The sequence below is a fragment of the Macaca fascicularis genome, chromosome 3, assembly GCF_037993035.2.
Source record: "Macaca fascicularis isolate 582-1 chromosome 3, T2T-MFA8v1.1".
Classification (NCBI taxonomy): Eukaryota; Metazoa; Chordata; class Mammalia; order Primates; family Cercopithecidae; genus Macaca; species Macaca fascicularis.
The window spans coordinates 174,535,006-174,557,632 of NC_088377.1; the positions used below are offsets into that span (position 1 = coordinate 174,535,006).

At 39.0% G+C, this 22,627-nt stretch overlaps 1 protein-coding gene across 10 annotated transcripts in view; it reads right to left on the minus strand.

Moving 5' to 3' along the window:
- The window catches only part of CHCHD3 (coiled-coil-helix-coiled-coil-helix domain containing 3), a 293,654-nt gene that overhangs the window by 217,585 nt on the left and 53,442 nt on the right, over window positions 1-22,627 (minus strand). For all 10 annotated transcript variants that reach the window (XM_074036001.1, XM_065542569.2, XM_074036000.1 and 7 more), the window contains exon 3: window positions 17,254-17,335. In XM_074036001.1, the coding sequence (XP_073892102.1) occupies window positions 17,254-17,335 (82 nt within the window). The remainder of the gene's footprint in view (window positions 1-17,253; window positions 17,336-22,627) is intronic.

Genomic DNA, 22,627 nt, shown 5'->3' on the forward strand with positions numbered 1-22,627 from the left:
CAAGATGTTCTACAGGTTGAATCTCATTTAATTTGCCATTTACAGGATAACCTTTCCAGGTATATCTCTCAAGTCCTTCCTGTTATTCTGGATACCTCTTAATATCCATTATGTTGGGGGAAATCATCTGAATGAAGTAAGAAAATTGATTCTGTTTCTTTCCTAATGGAAAAAACTGGAGGAGATAAGAATAGTGCAACCAATTCATGACTGGACAACATCCTTAAGATGGCTATCTTCCTAAGTGAAATGTGCATGGCCCCACACGGTGAAAAGCAATAAATATTTCTGTCTTTGAAATGACAAGATTGAGTGATCAAGGGGTCAGGTAAGAAGATTTCCTATTCTTCGACATTTTGCCATTAGTTTTACAGTGAAAGACAGCTGTCTTTATGCATAGAACTGTCACCAAATGTTCCCAGACTCAGCAGATTAAGCTATCAATGGTTTTCAAGAGAAGAAAAAAAAAATCAATCAAAATGAGACTTTTCTGTATTCTACACACATGCAGAAAAGCAAAAAAAAAAAAAAAAAAGCAATTTCATAGTGAAGGAAGGAGGGAAGGAGATATATGTCACAGCAAGGCCAAGAGTATTTTCAACAAAAATAAAAATCCCCTTTGTCACCTTCATAACATCTCAAAGTCTTACAATGCATAAGAACATGTTAAGTATATACATATATAACACTAGCCATATGAAATGTCTGAGACAAATTTAAATGACCACTGTAATAAAGAATTTGATCTTTTCTTTTTGTATTCTCTGTAGGCTTATGTCAGTAAACTAGAATAAACATGTTATTAAAAGAGAATCAATAGGAGGCTTTAAAATATACACTACCACAAAAGGTCAAGCCCTGGTATCGATTTTAATATAACATTTTTTGTGCAGCTTCCCAAAGGATTCTTTTCTAATATTGTTCTTCATTTTTCTCTCACTTTGTTCCCTGACTGGTGAATTTGTTGTTCTTGTCTGCAAAAAGCTGTCCAAAGCGGACTCTGCTGAGTATGTGTCATTCCTATGACAAGCTGCTGGCAAATGAAAAAACAAAAAAGACCAAAACAACAACAACAAAAACCAGAACACACAGGTAGTGAGTGGGAGGATAGATATAAGAGGCCAAGAAGCAAGAGATCATCTTCAACTCAAACATACAAGGGCTGGCCACGGTGGCTCACGCCTGTAATCCCAGCACTTTGGGAGACCAAGGCGGGTGGATTACCTGAGGTCAGGAGCTTGAGACCAGCCTGGCCAACATGCGACACCCCGTCTCTACTAAAAAATACAAAAATTGGCCGGGCGTAGTGGTGCGCGCCTGTAAGCCCAGCTAATTGGGAGGCTGAGGCAGGAGAATCGCTTGAACCCAGGAGGCAAAGGTTGCAGTGAGCCGAGATCACGCCACTGCACTCCAACCTGGGTGACAGTGAGAGACTCTGTCTCCAAAAAAAAAAAAAAAGTACAGGAACACACTGAAACTCAGAACAATTTGCCATCCCAGGAAGCTCTGGGCTTTTACCTTCCCTGGTGCCTGGAGAGAGCCCCGATTCCCAGGAGCCAGGGAGGCCAAGGGGGGCACGAGGAGAGACGAGATGCTCTCTCAGGTTATGACAAAAAAAACCACTCTGTCACAAAACCAGGGAAAGAGTGCAAAGTTTCAAGATATAAATCCATGTTACGCCAGGCACCTCTTGAATCTAACGCACCAAATATTCAAAGAACATCTGGAATCCCTTTGACAAGGTTCATGGGAGCAGAAATATATGTCGAGAGACACAAGAGCCTTCCTGACTTCTGTCCCAACAGACAAGGCTTAAAGATTATACAACACACGCTCTGGTTCAGTCTCGTGTAAGATGTAAGTGTAAACTACAGTACATGTTGTTCATGTAGTTTCAAATTTTGATTATGTTGTTAGCCAACAATAAAAATACTCTGAAAGCTTAGATGATATTCATACACTGTCAAGTTTCCACTTTTAGACAATGCTCACTAAAAATGAAGGAAACTGAGCAACTGTCTCAGGACAGGACCTGAAACCAAAAAACCACTGCTTCTGGAGTTATAAATGCAGTCCTCGTATCAGAAAATGAAAGCCAATTAAGCCTACGCAACAGGAAGATATGAATCACAGTCACTTCCTAAGCACTATGAAAATCTGAAGTGTTGGGAACGGGCTTGGCGTAAAAGAGAACTGGATTTGAACCTGATGCTGCCTCTTGTCAGGGCAAGGTACTTATCCGCTCCAAGCTACTTTTGTAAAATAAACCTGTAGAAAGCAGAGCTACCACATCCAATTGCTCCCCAGTTTGATGGCAGAGCAGGGGTCACCTGGCCTTGGATCCTGGAGGGGAATATGAGGAGCATCATCTTATAGGCCACAACACAGGCCAAAGCAGGCTTCATCAGAGGGCTCTTGGGGAGTTCAGAGCTAATATATACAAACATAGGCACAGCACACAGTACACAGTGGACAATCATCAAATGGCAGTTGCCACTCTCATATGATGATTCTGTCTCTTTTGACTTTTGGACAAATTCTATCCCATTTTAATGTATTTAGCCATAACAGTAAAATATTATCGTAATTTAGTATAAAATCCCTTTTTGGTACCTACTATATGACAGGCAATGAATTTTGCCCTCATAGACTTTTTAAAATTTTGAGACAGGGTCTCACTCTTGTTGCCCAGGCTAAAGTGCAATGATGCGATCTCGGCTACCACAACCTCTGCTTCCCAGGTTTAAGCGATTCTCGTGCCTCAGCTTCCTGAGTAGCTGGGACTGCAGGTGCCTGCCATCATGCCTGACTAATTTTTGTATTTTTAGTAGAGAGAGGGTTTTGTCATGTTGGCCAAGCTGGTCTTGAACTCGTGACCTCAGGTGATCTGCCCGCCTCGGCCTCCCAAAGTGCTGGGATAACAGGCATGAGCCACCGCGCCTAGCCCTCATAGACTTTTATATTCCAGTGCAGGAGACAGACAAAAAACAGGAAAAAAAAAATACTATAAAGAAACACAAATCAGGAAAAGGACAGCTAGGAAGAGAGAACAGGAAAGAAAGAAGTGTTATTTTAGGCAAAATGACCGGGGAAATCCTCTCTGTAGGGTTATTTGGGAAAAACTGACAGTAAGAGGGAGTCAACCATGCAAAATATGAAGCGCAAATATTCTGGACAAGGAGCTATAGACACAAACAGGTTTGGCGGCTGAAGTGGCTGAAGTGTTCAATGAGAGGGTGGTAAGATAGGAGGTCCAAGTATCAGAGGGTGTAAATGTGTAACAATAGGTAGAGGACTTGAAAGTCAGAGAAAAAGACTTGGACTTTACGCTAAATCTAATGAAGCCATTAGAGGGTTTTAAGCAAAGAAAGTGACATGATTCAAAATACATTTTTTAAAGCTGACTAATGCTGCTTTGTGAAAAATAGAATCTGGCGGACAAGAATAACCCCATAGAGGTGACTTTTTAATACTACACCTGAGAAATGGTAATGGCTTACACCAGGGCTTCTCAGCCTCGGAGCAACAGCAACATTTTGAACTGAACAATTCTTTGTCGTAGAGGGGCTGTCCAGTGCACTGTAGTATGTTTAACAGCCTCACTGGCCTCTGCCTATCAGATGCCAGTGGTACCCACAATGTTGGGAAACCTAAAAGGTCTCCAGACATGGCCAGAAGTCCCATGGGGAAGGGAGCAAAATCTCCTGCAGCTGAGAACCATTGGCTTAGCCTAAGGCAGGGGTGGCAAAGGTGAGAGGCAATTAATTTCTAATATATTTTAAAAGCAGAGACACTAGGACCAATTCACTGGAAAGGGGAAAATAGGGACATAAAGGCAGGAAGAATGAATTTGGAATCATTAATAATAAAAATTATTTGAAAAATTATTTTATCTTAGGACCAAGCTCTGTTGAGAATCTGTCTTTACAGTTAATATTCTTTCTGTTACGTAGAAACACTGACATTTATTTATTTATCTACTTATTTATACCTGACATTGATTGATTGATTGATTGAGACAGAGTATTGCTTTGTCACCCAGGCTGGAGTGCAGTGGCGTGATCTCAGCTCACTGTAACCTCAGAAAGTTGATGAGGGTTACAGAAAGTTGATGTTACCTTCAACTTTCTGTCACCCTCAATTTTCTGTTAGACTAGCATTAGCCACATTTTCAGTAGTTTGAGGAGAGGGCTTTTCTAAGGCAAACTATGTAAGGCAAACCTATGTAGGGCTAAATAACGTAAGTTACAGAAACTCACTTGGGCTCCTTTTCTTTAATTCTATAAAAACTGAATTGTACCGCTGACAGATATATTCATAAAGAAATGCACAATTTCCAACATATTACAGCTAAATCTAGAGTAATATTAATTTTTACCCACCATTTGACAGTATTTTGACAGTTTTATTTCAAAACATAGTCATGTGAGTTAAAAAACAAAACACAAAAAGTCCTTTCATTTGTGAAATTCTTTTCAATCTAAATTCCTTATTTATTGAGCTCCATAATTAAGGCACAGTCTACCGGTAAAACCCATAAAACATAAATCTACAGGCCAGGCACGATGGCTCACGTCTGTAATCCTAACACTTTGGGAAGCCAAGGCAGGCAGATGGCTTGAGCCTAAGAGTTCCAGACCAGCCTGGGTAACAAGGTGAATTCCTGCCTCTAACAAAAATACGAAAATTAGGCAGACATGATGGCATGCACCTGTAGTCCCAGCTAATCAGGAGGCTAAGGTGAGAGGATGGCTTGAGTCTGGGAGACAGAGGGTGCAATGGGCTGAGATTGCTCCACTGCACTCCAGCATGGGCGACAGAGCCAAACCCTGTCTCAAAACTAAGAAAGAAAAGAAAGGAGGAAAGGGGAGGGGAGTGGAGGAGAGGGGAGGGGAGGGGAGGGGAGGGGAGGGGAGGGGAGGGGTTACCTTCAGTAACCACATCAAAAGAAGGTCAGGGCCAGGCATGGTGGCTAACGCCTGCAATCCCACCACTTTGGGAGGTCAAGGTGGGTGGATCACCTGAGGTCAGGAGTTTGAGACCAGCCTGGCCAACACAGCGAAACCCCGTCTCTACTAAAAATACAAAAATCATATGGGTGTGGTGGTGGGTGCCTGTAATCCCAAGTACTCAGGAGGCTAAGGCAGGAGAATCGCTTGAACCCGGAAGGCAGAGGTTGCAGTAAGCCAAGATCACGCCACTGCACTCCAGCCTGGGCAACAGAACAAGACTCCATCTCAAAAAAAAAAAAAAAGAGCATTCAGACAGACATATAATAGATAACATTACTGCTGGATCAGAAAATAATTTAGCCTCTGAAACACAATCTAATCGAGTGATGGTAAGTATGGGTGGCTCCAGATGCAGACTGCCTGCGTTCAAATTCCAACTCCTCTGCTTTCTGGCTATGTGGCTATAAGCAAGTGACCTCTGGATTTCAGCTACCTCATCTACAAAGTGAGGAGACCAGCAGGTCAGAACCTGCCCCATAGGGCTGCTATGAAGGTTAAATAATCACATGTGCAAAGGGCTTGGACCAGTGCTTAGGACAAAGGAAGTATTCAAAACTGTTAGCTATTACTATTACAAATGATTACTTACTATTACATATTATTACTATTAGTAATATTACTTTTCTTAGGCAAAATCTTCTTAAATGGCATTTATTATCAGATAGACAGTCTACTTGAAACTATACATGCTGACATGGGAAGAGAGATCACAATATATGACTGAATAGAAAAAAGCACATTACATAATATGCTCATTTTGTTTTAAAAAAAATGATAAATAATCTAGGGTATGAATGTATAAATGATTTTGGAGAGGGCAAGAATAAGGGAAAAGAGGGAGAAAGAAAACTATTCATCTGTATTTACTGAATTCCTTTAATAGGTATGTATTTCCCTGGTAATTTTCTTTTCTTTTCTTTTTTTTTTAAAACAAACCAACACAATATCCATGTTTTCAGTTGTTTGAGGAATGACCTATCCATGTCAAACCTACCTGGTTCTGTAGAAATAATGAAACAGTTGCAGAAACTCTTGGATAAGGGTTTCTTAACCAGTAGACACTTGTCACATCAGTGATTTCAGTTGACTTTGGTGGGGTACTTTTTTGGTATCATTTGGTTTTAATCCATCAAACCCATCAGGAAGTCAAAATGCACTGTAATTTACAGATTTTTGTGAGATTTTTGTTTTAATCTAAATCAGTATTGACAAAATGGCACCAAGAAACAGGAATTTAAAAGATCTATTCTGAGAAGTTGTGAAGAAACTTGGATTTAAATCATGATTGAAACATTTACATGGTTAATCTGTGTTTTAATGCTTTATACCTGACACCTAAATCACACTAAAATTGTTTGGGGGATAACTCAAAAAAAGAAAGAAGAAAAAAAAAACCTTTCAAATGAAATGGTTGCAGCCTCGAGGATTCAGATTGTTTTTATGTAAGGAAGCAATTGTAAATAGCATATAAGTAACAATTGCTCCCATCGTGGCTGAATATTTTGACAGAGAAATTCAATATTCTATTTCCAATGGCAAACTGTCCCAGCAGCTAAGTTTTTAATTGATTTCAAAACATCTAAGTTTGTAGACCAAATGAGATGACTTTGACTATCATACAAAAGGCTAATAAATACTAACAACAGACACTACAAGCCAAAAACCCAGCATATCAAGCAATACAAATACATAAAATAACAGAATGAGCCAGTCTTCCATTTTAAAAAAACAAAAGTCTAAGAATGAATATAGGGAGAAATGTAAAAATTTTTCCCCTCTGCAACCATTAATTAAAGTAATTCCTGCACTTCTTTATTGCTTCCTAACTCCAAGAAAGAGGTTAACAAATTCCCCCACCGTGAAAGGTGCCCAAGTTGCTCCACTGAACTCAGGAAATTGCTAGTGAGCACACATGTGTCTCACTGACCAGCAGCAGATCCTCAACTCTAAAGTTCATAAGGCAGAGTACCAGCTGCTCCACATACTCCCCACTGTGCCATTAAGAAAAATGTCCCAATCTTAAGCTAACAAGAACTGAACTCATGAGAAATTTAAACTGCCACTGTCACTGAAAATGTGCACAAACAAGCATTTAAAAGTCAGGTATAGGGCCAGGAGCAGTGAGTCACTCAAGCCTGTAATCCCAACACTTTTGGAGGCTGAGGCAGGTGGATCACTCGAGGTCAGGAGTTTGAGACCAGCCTGTCTAACATGGTGAAACACTGTCTCTGTTAAAAATACAAAAAATTAGCTGGGCGTGGTGGCACACACCTGTAATCCCAGCTACTTGGGAGGCTGAGGCAGGAGAATCACTTGAATCACTTGAATCCAGGATGTGGAGGTTGCAATGAGCTGAGATTGTGCCACGGCACTCCAATCTGGGCGACAGAGCCAGTGACGTCTCAATAAATACATACATACATACATACATACATACATAAATACATAAATAAAGTCAGGGATAGCATACATAACAAAAAGAATATTAGCTGTAAAGACAGGTTCTCAAGACAGCTTGTCTTGGTCCTAAGATACAAGAATTTTTTTAAATACTGTACAGAGTAGCTGTCTAGATCTAATAACCAGTAACACAAAACAGAGGTCATTTTTAAGAGATCTTTTATTTACTAAAGGTTTAGAAGAGAAAATCCAATAACTGTTTGATACTTCTTCCCACAATTGTAAATGAAAGACTTTAAAGAAGGTATTCCCTGTTCATACAGAAAGTAATACTGTAGGGTGTTTCAATGCAAACACTTGGATTCAAATCCGAGCCCCACCACTTACTTGATAGATATGACCTTGGTGTATTACTCTGTTCTTGCATCACTATAAAGAAATACATGAGGCTGTATAATTGGTAAAGAAAAGGTGTTTAATTGGCTCACGGTTCTGCAGGCTGTACAAGAAGCATGGCAGCATTTGGGGAGGCCTCAGGAAACTTTCAATTACGGCAGAAGGGCAAGACGAAGTAGGCACATCTTTTATGGCCAGAGTAGGAGGAAGAGAGAAAGGGGAGAGGGACTACATACTTTTAAACAACCAGATCTCATGAGAAATCTATCACAAGAACAGCCTTAGGGGGATGGTGCTAAACCATTAGAAACCACACCCATGATCCAATCACCACCTACAGGCCCCATTTCCAGCATTGGGGATTACATTTCAACATGAGATGTGGGTGGGGACACAGAACCAAACCATATCACTTGGTAAGTTTCTCACCCTGTTTCCTCATTTATAAAATGAGGATAACAGTAATGCCGACCCAATACAGGTGTTATATAGTTGAAATGAATGAAAATATATAAAATGCTTAGAGCAGTACTCAGCACACAGTAAGTAAGAGATGACACCTGTGTTTGTTAATGTTTGTACATTGTAGTTAGGCATATGGGTCCTATACTCTGAAATCGTTTTCACAGATTAGATGTGACTCCAGTGTGCATGTTCTATGTGTACATCTGTATCAAACCGCAAGGAAAGTTTTCAAAGACAAATGACAACTGCTTCTGAATAAGAATGGGACACAAAAGAACATGGTTCTCTCAATAAAGTATTAAACAGAAATTTAAGATGGGCTACTCCTGTTTAACAGTTTGCTCCAACCAAGAAAAGAAGCAGGGTAAGGTTATTACTTAAACAGGAGAAAGTGCCAATGTTTGGAAGTATTATAATCCGGAGAGAAAATTTACACTGGATTTACAACTATGTTGCCCACGTTCCTTTTTAGCTTGAGGCTATATTGGCAAAGCTATGAAGGTCAGGAGGGGAAACAGGGACTCTCTCTGAATATTCTCCAGTATTTCCAGATACTGCACAGAAGGACCTCACACTCTTCTCCAGTGTTCCTAACACATCATTACCAACAGGATCAACAGATGGCTTCCAGAAGGCCCAGGAATAAGAAACAGCCAGGGCTAGGCCCAGCCTATGTGGGCCACTGCCCACAAATACGGACTTCCGGATTAAGGAAATCAACAACAGCCCACTGTCCACCCACCTTTTAAAACAGAAACAGAATCGAGTCTATTAAACAAATGCTCTTTGGGTAAGGAAAGTACACTCCTCAGACAAAAAGTGTCCAAATTTGAGAGAAAATGATCTTGATCAAAGTTTTCTTGAAGAAAGCGCCAGTTAGCACAAGGGCCTGGGTCTTTAGGAAGGAAAAAGAAGAAAATGGTCTGACACGGTACTAAGTCCCTAGTCCTAGCTTTAACCAATCAGCACTTAAATCAGCTTTACTTTGGGTTCCATGTTGCATTCCCTTTGAAAAATGTTTACGTAAAGATGAGAGCCTATATGATTCTATCACTTCAGCAAAAGACTGGGTAGAGCTATGCAGCAGGCCAATTTTAATCTAGTTCTGCTGCTAACTGAAAAACATTACCTGTGTCTAACTCAGTCATCTGTTTTTATAAATCAGTGATAATGCTAACAATAAACATTAATCATTTATGCAAGGAATAATAAATGACTGAATACATTACAACTCCACATGCCCAGGCCAAAAAGTAATGGAGACACTTCAACAAGACTATTACAGCTATAGAACACTGAGAAACCATTTCCTGGAAACTTCCAAATGCAGAAATCAACTTTGGCACAAACGATTTCAAACACCGCACTTCACGAGAGAAAGCACTATAATTACTGTCAAAAGAAACATGTGAACAAGAAGTGGTCAAATATCACTGCTGCTATTACAACCAGTAAAAAAGTTAGATGTCTATGGCATGCTTAATTGACTCTGGTTTTCCAGGTTTGATATTAACATGTAACAATATCTTCTCAAACAGGATTTACAACAGTGTAGCATCAGTAGGAAAGAAAATTGGATTTGGAAAAAGAAAGAAAACAATGAGAATAAAACAGAGCTGGAAAATCCAAACTTCTATCATTGTTGGTTATAAAAAAGCAGTCGACTATTAAAAATAGAAAAGTGCCACTTGAAGAAAAACAATGAAAGCAGCAGATGGCACAAGATTCCAATACCTAGTACATACACAGCACTTCCAATCATCTTCCAGTGAAAAATACTGGGTGGCTAGGACATGTTCTTCCTACTACATTCAGAACTGGTTAGGTCTTTTTATCAACTGGTAAACAGAATAAAATGGAAAAGTATGAGTATAACAAACAGCAACACAACAAAGCATTAAAAAAACAGGAAAAATAGGATTAATAAGAAAAATAATCTAAAATAGTGGGACTTCTGTACTACAGAAGGATCTCTTAAATGTTGGAGTATATAAAGGAATATTTTGGAAATAATGCCAACAAACTGTCTACTACCTCCACTGAAGCCTAATGAGCCTGGGAAATATGCTCACATCACAGCAGGATGGTATAGGTAACACCTGGACATCAGTTGTGTGTCGCTGAAGAGTTACAACTCAAATTTCTGCAATAACCTTCTTTGCAACTATTTATAAATTACAAGAAGTGAAATTCATTTGCCTATGTCAGTTGTGACTGCATTGAGAATATACTGATTGCTAACTGAGCTCATAAGATCATTTCAAAACTATGCCTTTATAAGCCTTGATCAATACTAATTATCAATAGTACTCATTCCTTGAAAAATTTTTTTAATTACTATATACCTAGAAATTACATGCAGGTTGAAGGTATGTAATTTTCATAACTGTGTAATTTGCATCTATGACAGGAAAACGAGTGTACAACACTATACTAAATTAAAAGAAAGATTTATAAGACAAGTATCTACAGTCTCTGGTCAGTAGCCAATTTCAAAGACATAATTTAAGTTTTTATTTTAATATAGAATAGATATATGCCCACATACATAATATAGAACTGCACCTTCTAGAAAAAAAGGCTATCATGATTTTCCAGACCCAGTGATTCTTTCAACTGAACAAATACTTGTGAGACTTTACTATGTGAAAAGAGCCATGCTAGGTGCATGATTTCTTTTTTTTTTTTTTTTGGAGACGGAGTTTCGCTCTTATTGCCCAGGCTGGAGTACAGTGGCGCGATCTGGGGTCACTGCAACCTCCGCCTCCCGGGTTCAAGCGATTCTTCTGCCTCAGCTTCCCGAGTAGCTGGGATTACAAGCATGTGCCACCACACCCGGCTAATTTTGTATTTTTAGTAGAGATGGGGTTTCACCATGTTGGTCAGGCTGGTCTCAAACTCCTGACCTCAGGTGATCTGCCCACCTCAGCCTCCCAAAGTGCTGGGATTACAGGCATGAGCCACCATGCCCAGTCACATGATTTCTTATATTATGCATTTTAAACATGATGTTACCCACAAAACCCTGTTTGTTTCAGGACTCCTTCCTCCTCCTTTTTTCTGCTTTTTCTTTTGCCTTTTTCTGCCTTTGAAAAAGGCAGAACATATGTAATAATAAAATCAAGATAAATTATCATATATAATGAACTTAAACAGATGGTACCATCCCTATAAATTTCACCATTACCATGAGAAACTAAAAGGTACAAATGAGTTTTAAGCCCTTGTTTGATGGTATCAACAATGCTATCAATGGAAAAATAAATGAACTACACTATACTCTAACCCAGATGGTTGATAAAATTTATGACTAACTTATTAAACCACTCATTAAACCAAATTGATTATTTTAAGTCTTACAAATCTAACGTAACTTTCCAAATAACTAAAAGTGAGGGAAAAATCTCAACTAATGTATACTGAAAAATAGCAAGCAAGTAATCTTGGTTGACATACAGTTAGTTCCAACATTAAGCAGTTATTCCCTTTCTTCTTGGTTTCTTGAAAAAAAAAATGTTATTATAACTGAAACACTTTCACTTGCCTTTATAGGTAAAGAGGTGAAATTCAAATGCCAAAGGTCAGAGGTCAGAAGTAGTCACATTTTTCTTGCTGTCAAAGACTGACTTTTGGAGGTAGGGCACAGGGGAGAAGTAAATCACATTTTAAAAGTCTATACTCAAACTATAGCATATTATATCTTGCTATATTGGCCTACACAGTTACAACACAATATGGTCAGCTATAATCCAAACACACCATTGAGTATCACAGCAAAAACAGACTGCTGACAAGAGGCATTTACTCTGGATTCTCGGTACACTGAGTAACTATTCTGTCTACTAGATGTTTTGATAAGCAAAACCATGATTTCAAATTAGACCCAAAAATTTTAGTGTGTGAACTAATCTGTCAGTGATTTCTGGGGGGCATGATTTGTGGAAGCAAATCACTTAAGATCCCCATAAAACAGGATAAATCTATGATAAAATGAATTGGGAGTCCATATGTAAATGTTTTGTGAAAATGAAAATATAACCTATATAGTCAACATGCTGATAATTAGCAACTGTACTGTCACTATGGCCTTAGTGAGAAACCTCCTCTAAGGCAACTTTTAAGTATGGAAGTCTGCATAGATTTAGGAGTGGAGATTTAAAGGGGTTGGGGTAAATTTTAGATGACCTAATGAAATATGGTCAGTTTCAATGATTTTGAATGGAATCTAAATGTATGTGGCCCTAACAGTCACAGATGCCTAAAAAGGGCTTCCGCATTAAGTAGAAGGTAAAGCAAGACATTCAAGAAGTCATTCCAAGTTGACAGATTTTATGGTCTGGAGTGTATATGGACTGCATTTTATCAATTCTAGAATGCATATTTTTTCACGTTTTCACAAACCTAAAAGCATCTGAAAATTGCTATCTGCCAGGCGGCAGTCCTGCTGCTGTTGTCATAGCTTGCACAGAAGCATCAAAATTTGCAGAACTGATGTCAACAGCTTGGAAAAATTCCAGGAACAAGAGTGGAGTAATCTTTTAAGGAATGTTGTGTCACCGAGGTTTTGATGGCATAGAATATGATATTGTGTATAAAAACAAAGACATTAAACCCTGAGTCCAAAAGCGATCCAGAACAATTAAATTCAATGTAGGCTGGTTTGAAGAATACCTTAGCCCTGGGTTTCTCACTATTGGTACAACTGACATTTTGAGCCAAATACCTTAGCCCTGGGTTTCTCACTATTGGTACAACTGACATTTTGAGCCAAACAATTCTTTTTTGGTGGGGAGAGAATGAATGGGGGGGCGGGCAGCGGCAAGAGGTAAGGACTGTCATGTGCATTACAGAATGTTAAACAGCATCCCTGGCCTCCATCCACTAGATGCCAATAACACTTGACAAGTTGTAACAACCAAAAATGTCTCCAAACATGGTAAAATGTCGCCTGGGGACCAAATGCTCTCCCAGCTGAGAACCACTGCCTTAATCAATTTATTCTGCTTACTTTTTCCTTCTTATGAATATACATATGTTGGCCAGGCGCAGTGGCTCAAGCCTGTAATCCCAGCACTTTGGGAGGCCGAGGCGGGTGGATCACAAGGTCAGGAGATCGAGACCATCCTCACTAACACAGTGAAACCCTGTCTCTACTAAAAATACAAAAAATTAGCCGGGCGTGGTGGCGGGCGTCTGTAGTCCCAGCTACTCGGGAGGCTGAGGCAGGAGAATGGCATGAACCCGGGAGGCGGAGCTTGCAGTGAGCCAAGATCGCGCCCCTGCACTCCAGCCTGGACAACAGAGCAAGACTCCATCTCAAAAAAAAAAAAAAAAAAAAAAAAATATATATATATATATATACACACACACATACACACACACATATGTTTTCAAAAATTCAAAATTAGTGTTAATGAACTGTTTCAATAAGAAAATCCTAAGAGATAAAGTACTGTGTTAAAACTTGCAGCAGTATTTTTCATAGGGTACATCAAATACACTAAAATCTTAAAATCAGTGGCATGCAAAGAAATTCAGCCACCCAACATCCGTTGCCCCTCCTTATGGGATGCTCGTCATGATTTTCTGGTGGGGAACTATTTCCTCACCACACACAGTTTTAGAAATATCCAGTCTTCCCCTTGCTAACGGTTCTCTAAGTCTTCCATTTGTTTCTTTTGAGCTATATATCCTTTACGCTCCTAAAAATTTCCTTGCTTTCTAAGCTAATCAGAGTTAAGTTTCAGTCTTCCAACTAAATAAATCTAACTGAAACAAAGTGCTTATTTCTTTTTTTTTTCTTTTTTTTTCTTTTTTTTTGAGACAGAGTCTCGCTCTGTTGCCCAGGCTGGAGTGCAATGGCCAGATCTCAGCTCACTGCAAGCTCCGCCTCCCGGGTTTACGCCATTCTCCTGCCTCAGCCTCCGGAGTAGCTGGGACTACAGGCGCCCGCCACCTCGCCGGGCTAGTTTTTTGTATTTTTTTAGTAGAGACGGGGTTTCACCGGGTTAGCCAGGATGGTCTCGATCTCCTGACCTCGTGATCCGCCCATCTCGGCCTCCCATAGTGCTGGGATTACAGGCTTGAGCCACCACGCCCGGCCAAAGTGCTTATTTCAACTATGCTGATAGAAGACATTTTGGAATATTTCCCTGCCATAAAATTCACAGGCCTGTTTAAAATTGTACTACTTTTCCTCATCACTCATCACATGTGTAGAGCGACTAGAGGTGTACATGAAAAAAGAATTGTTAAAACTGTGTCATGGGGTATGGAGATTGACTATACTCCATTTTTCATGGAACTTTAAAATTTCCATTTAAAAAGGGTTACAACGATAATAGCTATTCTATAAAGAAAAATATCACAATCGAAATTAATTCCAAAGTCCTTGTCGAACAAGTTTCTTCAAAACATACGTAGATGCCTATGTCCAGATATTAAGTGTTTGAGAACTGGTCAACAGGTTTGTGTGCATTTGGAGGAAAAAAAGAGAAAACCTGGCACACAGGACACATACCGTATGAGTAACAGTACAAAGGCAAGAGGAGCCATTTTTTAAAACTGCCTACAAATCTCGATTCAATTCAGGTAACACATACAATAACATATACATGCTCTGTGACTCCAAAAAAGTCTTGCTGCTAAAAGACTGCACACAAAACCTTCTTAATGCTGTTTCTGAAGTTTCTTCTCTGGTAGAAAAAAAGAAAGAAAAAAATAGCTATTGATTCTTCCAAGAACTATCATATAGATGAACACACATTTTTTGCCAAGATTTGACAGCTGGAAGTTTTCATGAAGGAGGCTTCAAACTAAACATTGTTTAAAAAGAAAAAATAATATAAAGGCCACACCATCCTCTGCTCTCCTTAAAGGTGACAGAAAATAAATTCTTTATCAATAGTCATTTGTCCAGGTTACAGCTAGGTTGCCAACCCCCTTCCAACTGAGATATGAAATTGGCTTTCACTGGCGCCTTTTACTCATCTCATCTGCCCTTTCCCTTTCATGAGCCAAGGCAGAGCAAATGGAAGCTGAATAATGAAGATGAAGAAAGAAGAAGAAAGAAGAAGAAAGAAGAAGAAAGAAGAAGAAAGAAGAAAGAAGAAAGAAGAAAGAAGAAGAAAGAAGAAGAAAGAAGAAGAAGAAGAAAGAAGAAGAAAGAAGAAGAAAGAAGAAAGAAGAAGAAAGAAGAAGAAAGAAGAAGAAAGAAGAAGAAGAAGAAGAAGAAGAAGAAGAAGAAGAAGAAGAAGAAGAAGAAGAAGAAGAAGAAGAAGAAGGAGAAAAAAACACAGTGAGAGTTATTTTAACAGAAAGCCTGCACCATATGGAGAGAAGGGAAGACCAAAAAAAAAAAAAAAAAAACCTATGTGAAATATAATAAGCAAAGTAAATGAGAATCTAACCAAAAAATCCCTATTAAAATAAAACAATTAAAAATAACAAAATTTCAAAGACAAGAAATTCTACCATAACATATTGATTCTCTTTGCTTCTTAATGAAAGTAATCTGAATTTTTTTTGAATATTTAAACATCACTATCTAATTATATAGTCTATCAACCTAACCCAATTAAATAATTATAAAGCACTGCATGGGAAACTGTGGAAATATACGCAGACCTTTCTGGCAGTACTAATTACGTCTTGATTTTTTAAATCGTAAGTCATAAGCCTTCTCTATTTCCTGAGAAAATGGCAGTCTTAATCTAAAATTCACATTCTGTTCTGTATATTTTGTGCAAATTGAGTTAGCTTAGCAGTTTGTCAAAAGAAATATTAAAGAATAATTTTTCACAACCCTCATTTTAAAGATGAAATACTTAAGGCTCAAAGAGGTTAAATTATACGGTGAAGGTCCTACGGCCAGTGAGGACTACAATCCAATTCAAAGATTCCTTACCTCCAGATCTCTCAAGCAAAATAGTTGGGCAGTTCAAAACAAAACAAATACAAACTAAGCATCTGCTCGGTGGCAAGCATGTGTTTGGTGCTCACAGTAAAAAGACATTCACATGATCATGTAATCATAATTCTCTAAGCTATATGCAAACTCCAGAAATAGTACAGATGGGAAGCACTTTATCTTAGATTAAAATGTTTTCCCATCTTTTTATGAATAAGTACATACTCTAAAACTTCAAAAAGTAGTATTTTAAAAAAATGTTTTTTTAAAATCATTTCATGGTGTTTTTTTTCAGTGGGTAGTTCGTCAACATCTTTTTGAATCAGCACATAGGGCTATAACTGACGGTCTAGTGTTCCATCGCAGGCATGTACTGTAATTAATTCAGCCAGTCCTCCAGGATGGTCGGTTTGGATTGCTTCCAATTTTCTACTGTTATAAAAACACTTCAATGAACATTCTTTTAGCTGTTGTTATTAGTAGTATTAATAATGGCAACAATCAGATGGAAGTGTGTGCAGAAGAAAAAATCTCCAGCAATAAAATGTTAAAAAGCGGTTAACTTTAGAAGATGGAAATAGGATTTTTATTTCCAACCTTACTTATATCTGTAACATCCTAATTCTTTTAAGTGAACAAAATAATAATTAGTGCTATTTGTTAATCCAGGCACTATGTATCACACATGATATTCATCATGAGCCAAAATATTTACTTTAGTGCCTGTAGCAAGCAATGTAATTTTCAATCATGAGTACATTCGCTGATCGACTGGGAAATTCCTGGAGAATCCTCAAAAATTCGTTCTCACATATTGAGAAAACAGGGCTCAATATTCAAGCAACCAGTACAAGAGATATAATGGTAATTCACAGTCAGCTTTGGGAAGCAGCTAACCCAAGGCTCTAAGAGGCACAATCTAAAACCAAAAATGGCCAAGTTCATGTATTCAGCACATTCTGAAGTTCAGTCATACACAAATAATGAGATTTATTACAATCATTCTTCTCTAAAAATACTGGTCAATACAACAAGTACACCAAAACCTTTCTCTGATACCACAAAACTCACCGTTTCTGATCTTCAGATTCTTTCTTGGCTTGCTCCAATGCCAGTTCCTCAGCTACTCTTCTTTTCAATTCTTCATCAGAAACTAGAATCAACAAAGAGCAGAAGGAGATAAAATAGGTGACTTCTTAAAAATAAAAGCGAGAAAATACTCAGGAAAGCCCGGCTGAGACTAGATTTGAATGGACAAAGTTCTGCCAAGTGGCCAGCATCTCCGTGGAACTTCTCAAGCACTGTGGAAAAGGCCAATTAGTGCACTTCAGGAGTAATTCAATCAAGAGTTCCCTGGTGACCTAGATTTCCACTCCTGCCAAAATTTATAACAAACTCAAGGAACTGCTTACTGTACAGTGGGGACTGAGTCAGTAAGGACTAATTCTTTAAGATGATGTCCTAACATTAAAGTCTGACAATGGTGTGTAAGGAGAGGGGAGGCTGTAAGGAAGGGACTTCGGAGAGCAATATGACAAAAAAAAAACTTCTCGTTTCAATAATTAAACCTCTAACAAAATCAAGTATTACAGAGCAAATCATTTGCAGTTACATTCATTTTTCCATTATTTATGAAAAAAGGCATTTGTAATTTACGAAAATTTTGAAACCCTATTTTTTGGAATACATGTCATTCAAATTCAAGTGCCAGCAACTGGAGAGAGACACCAAAGAGTACTGAGAACACAGCTGGAGCTTTCTAAATACCTGGTGACTTGATTTGAAACATCTGGTCTTTCCAATTAGAAGATTGTGTATGGTATGTTTTGTAAAGTTTCTTACAGCTATGATGGTACATAAAATGGACAAATTTCACAGGCTTCTTTAAGAGCCTTCCACAAGAAGTAAACGAAGAGTAACTCCTCTTCACTAGAGACCTACTACCCAAAATTATGAACAAGAAAGCACCAGAAGCACTTAGGAGGATCTAGGAACATGCACAGGACCTAAGGTTATTTTTGGTTTTTTTTTTCTTGGTTTGTTTGTTGAGACAGAGTCTCACTCTGTTGCCCAGGCTGGAGTGCAGTGGCACGATTTTAGCTCACTGAGACCTCTGCCTCCTGGGTCCAAGCGATTCTCCTGCCTCAGCTTCCCGAGTAGCTGGGACTACAGGCGTGTGCCACCATGCCTGGCTAATTCTTTGTATTTTTATTAGAGACGGGGTTTCATCATGTTAGCCAGGATGGTCTCAATCTCCTGACCTCGTGATCCACCCACTTGGTCTCTCAAAGTGCTAGGATGACAGGCGTGAGCCACCGCGCCCGGCCAGGACCTAAGTTTTATTTCAAATGGTTGAGCCTATTAGATGGAAAATTAGACAGCAGTGTCCCTTTTGATAATCTCGACATTATAAATGCTTAGTCCCACACCATATGCAAAAATATTATTTATAATAGGATATGCAAAAGCCCTTTTAAATATTTCATTGACATGAGGCAATAACAAAGAAGATATATGAAAGATCAGGGCCGGGCGCGGTGGCTCAAGTCTGTAATCCCAGCACTTTGGGAGGCCGAGACGGGTGGATCACAAGGTCAGGAGATCGAGACCATCCTGGCCAACACGGTGAAACCCCGTCTCTACTAAAAAATTCAAAAAACTAGCCGGGCGTGGTGGCGGGCACCTGTAGTCTCACCTACTCGGGAGGCTGAGGCAGGAGAATACCGTAAACCCGGGAGGTGGAGCTTGCAGTGAGCTGAGATCCGGCCACTGCGCTCCAGCCTGGGCGACAGAGCAAGACTCCGTCTCAGAAAAAAAAAAAAAAAAAGAAAGATCAGAAGGACGATTTCTCTTAGTTGTGGACTATCAGAGTGCAACAGCAGCATCCAATGACACTATCAAGAACATAAAAAGCCCTCAGAATGGGAGAAAATATCTGCGAGTCATATAGCTGACAAGGGACTCATATCCAGAGTATGCACGTATGTAGAGTATACAATATATAAAGAACTCTTACAGACAAATAATAAAAAGACAATTAAAATGGGCAAAGGCTATAAAAAGGCATTTCTCCAAAGAAGATATACAAAAAGCCAACAAGTACATAAAAAGTTGTTCAACAGCATTAGTCATTAGGAAAATGCAAATCAAAATCGTAATGATATACCATTTCAAACCCACTATAATAAAAAAGACAAACAATAACAAGTGTTGGTGAAGATGTAAAGAAATTGGAACCCTCACACATTGCTTGTGGGAATGCAAAACAGCTCAGCCACTGTGGAAAACACTTTGGCAGTTTCTCAAAATGCTAAGGAGTCACCATATAACCCAGCAATTCTAATTTTAGGTACTATGTATACTCAAAATTTGAAAACATATCTATACAAAAACTCGTACATGAGTATTTATAGCGACATTATTCACAATATCCCAAAACTAAACACAACCTAAGTGCCTAGCAACGGATGAATGGACAAACTGTGGTGTATCCATTCCACATATTATTCAGTCATAAAAAGTAATGAAGTACTGATACATGCGACAGCATGATGAATCTTGAAAAAATTATGCTAAGTGAAAGAAGTCAGACATGAAAAGTCACCTACTATATCCATTCATATGAAATGTCCAGAATAGAAAAATCCATAGACACACAAAGTAGATTAGTAGTTCCCTGGGATAGAAGAAAGCAGAAAATAGGGCATGACAGTTAATGGGTATGAAATTTCAAGATGTTGAAAATATTTTTATTTTATTTATTTATTTATTTTTGAGACTGAGTCTTGCTCTGTTGCCCAGTCTGGAGTGCAGTGCTGCGATCATGGCTCACTGCAACCTCCGCCTCCCAGGTTCAAGTGATTCTCCCGCCTCAGTCTCACAAGTAGCTGGGATTACAGGCATGTGCTAATTTTTGCATTTTTGGTAGGGACAGAGTTTCACCATGTTGGCCAGGCTGGTCTCGAACTCCTGACCTCAGCTGATCTGCCTGCCTCGACCACCCAAAGTGCTGGGATTACAGGTGTGAGCCACTGCGCCCAGCCAAAAACATTCTAAAACTAGATTGTGTGATGGTTGCACAACTCTATAAATATACTATAAACCACCGAACTGTACACTCTGAATGAATTTTATGATATGCTAAATGTACCTTAATAAGTTGTGAGAGGAAGGAAGGAAGGAAGGAAGGGAGGGAGGGAGGGAGGGAGGGAGGGGAAGGGAGGGGAGGGGAGGGGAGGGGAGAAGAGGGGAGAGGCGGGGAGGGGAGGGGAGAGGAGGAAAGGGAAAGGGAAAGCAATAAAGAAAAAGGAAAAGAAAAAAGAAAAGAAGAAAAGAAAAGAATAAAAAGAACACTGCACAGGGAATCAGGAAATAGAGGAAAAACTATTTAAGGTCTAATCCCACCATGGCCATCAACAATCTGGGGGAACCCTGGGAAAGGTATTAACCTCTCTGGGCAGCAAGAGAATAACATTTTCTGAAATGGGTGTTTACAGACCCTTCCAACTGTATACTATGCTTCTGTTTTGTCTCTCTCTTACTTCATAGTCTATAACATGAGAAAAATACAAGTCTCTACTTAGAAGGGGTCAAACAAAACCTAGAAAACCCCTAGAATAGAATTCTGTTTGCATTCAGGCAAGTATTAAAGCTCTTTCAGTATGGAAGATTTTTAAACGATCCAAATAAAAGCAGAGAAATTTCAGGCAGTAAGAGCTCCACAAAAGGTCCAAATAGTCTGCTTTTCTACTAAACAAATTTTGGATAAATCAGTTAATCTAACTGAATTTTAGTTTCCCCATCTAAAAATATGACACATGGGTGCACCTGTCAGCTATGAAATTCTAGACGAGACTCCACAAGGTAATGATTTTCATACTTTCATCTACTTCTCATAAGCAAGTAAAACAATGTGACACTAAAATTTTTCAAATTGCATACAACCAGTAGCTCCATTAGTAGCAAAAACTGAAACAAATATTTAACATAATTAGTATGACTGATCATACCAGTTAGTATCAACTCACAGTCAAATGGTACATGTAAAATCATGCTGCCTCTCCTAGACTACTTCAAGTTACAACAGCAAGATATTTCTCAGGCAAAATTCAATCAGATTCTCAATCAAAATTCAATTTACTTTAATTCAAATTAAAACTAGGCTTCTGTAAAACCTCAGAGTGTAACTATGATGCACTGATGTCAGTGTTCTAAGTAAACGATAAAACTGTATCATATCTTTTCTGTTGTTGTCTTGGGTTTTTTGTTTGTTTGTGCTTATGGTTTGAATGTTTGTCCCCTTCAAAACTCATGTTGAAACTTTATCCCCACTGTGGCAGTACTACTGAGAGGTGGGGCCCTTAAGAGGTGAGACTGGGTCATGAGGGTTCATGAATGGGTTAATCTATGCATGGACTAATGGTTTATCATGGGAGTGGGCCTGGTACCTTAAAAAGAAAAAGAAGGCTGGGTATGGTGGCTCACGCTTGTAATCCCAACACTTGGAGAGGCCAAGGCAGGCAGATCACGAGGTCAGGAGTTCAAGACCAGCCTAACCAACATGGTGAAACCCCATCTCTACTAAAAATACAGGGCATGATGGTGCACACCTGTAATTCCAGCTATTCAGGAGGCTGAGGCAGGAGAATCGCTTGAACTCAGGAGGCTGAGGTTGCAGTGAGCCAAGATCACACCACTGCACTCCAGCCTGGGAGACAGAGCAAGACTTCATCTCAAAAAAAAAAAAAAAGAAAGAAAAAAGAAAAAGAAGAGAGAGCTGGACTAGCATACTGAGCCCCCCTCACCATGTGATCCCCCGCACGATCTAGGGATTCTACAGTAGCCCCCACCAGTGAGAAGACCTGCGCCATATGCAGCCCTTCCACCTTGGACTTCAAAGCCTCCATAACATTAAGTAACAAATTTCTTTTCCTCATAAATTACCCAGTTTTACGTATTCTGTTATAAGCAACAGAAAACAGATTAAGCAGTTTGGTTTTTCCAGCTTTGTTAAGGTATAAATGACAAATAAAATCATATATATTCAAGGTGAACTATGTGATGATGTGGTATGAATCATGTAATGATTACCACAAATACATCGAGCACCACACAGTTACCATCAGGGTGGGGAACACTGGGGACATTTAAAATCCGTTCTCTCATGAAATTTCAAGTAAAAAATATTATTAACTAAAGTCACCACCTTATAACTGAAAGCTTGTACTCTCTGATCAACATCTCCCTATTTCCCCATCCCACATCCCCTCATAATCACTCTTGTACTCTGCTTCCTAGAGCTCAACTTTTTTAGATTCCACATATAGGTAAGAATGTACAGTATTTGTCTTTCTGTGTCTGGCTTACGTCACTTGGTACAATGTCATATCGTCATAATGCACTTTCTGCCTATGACATAGGGGTGTCTTCCTACCAGAGGAAAAGC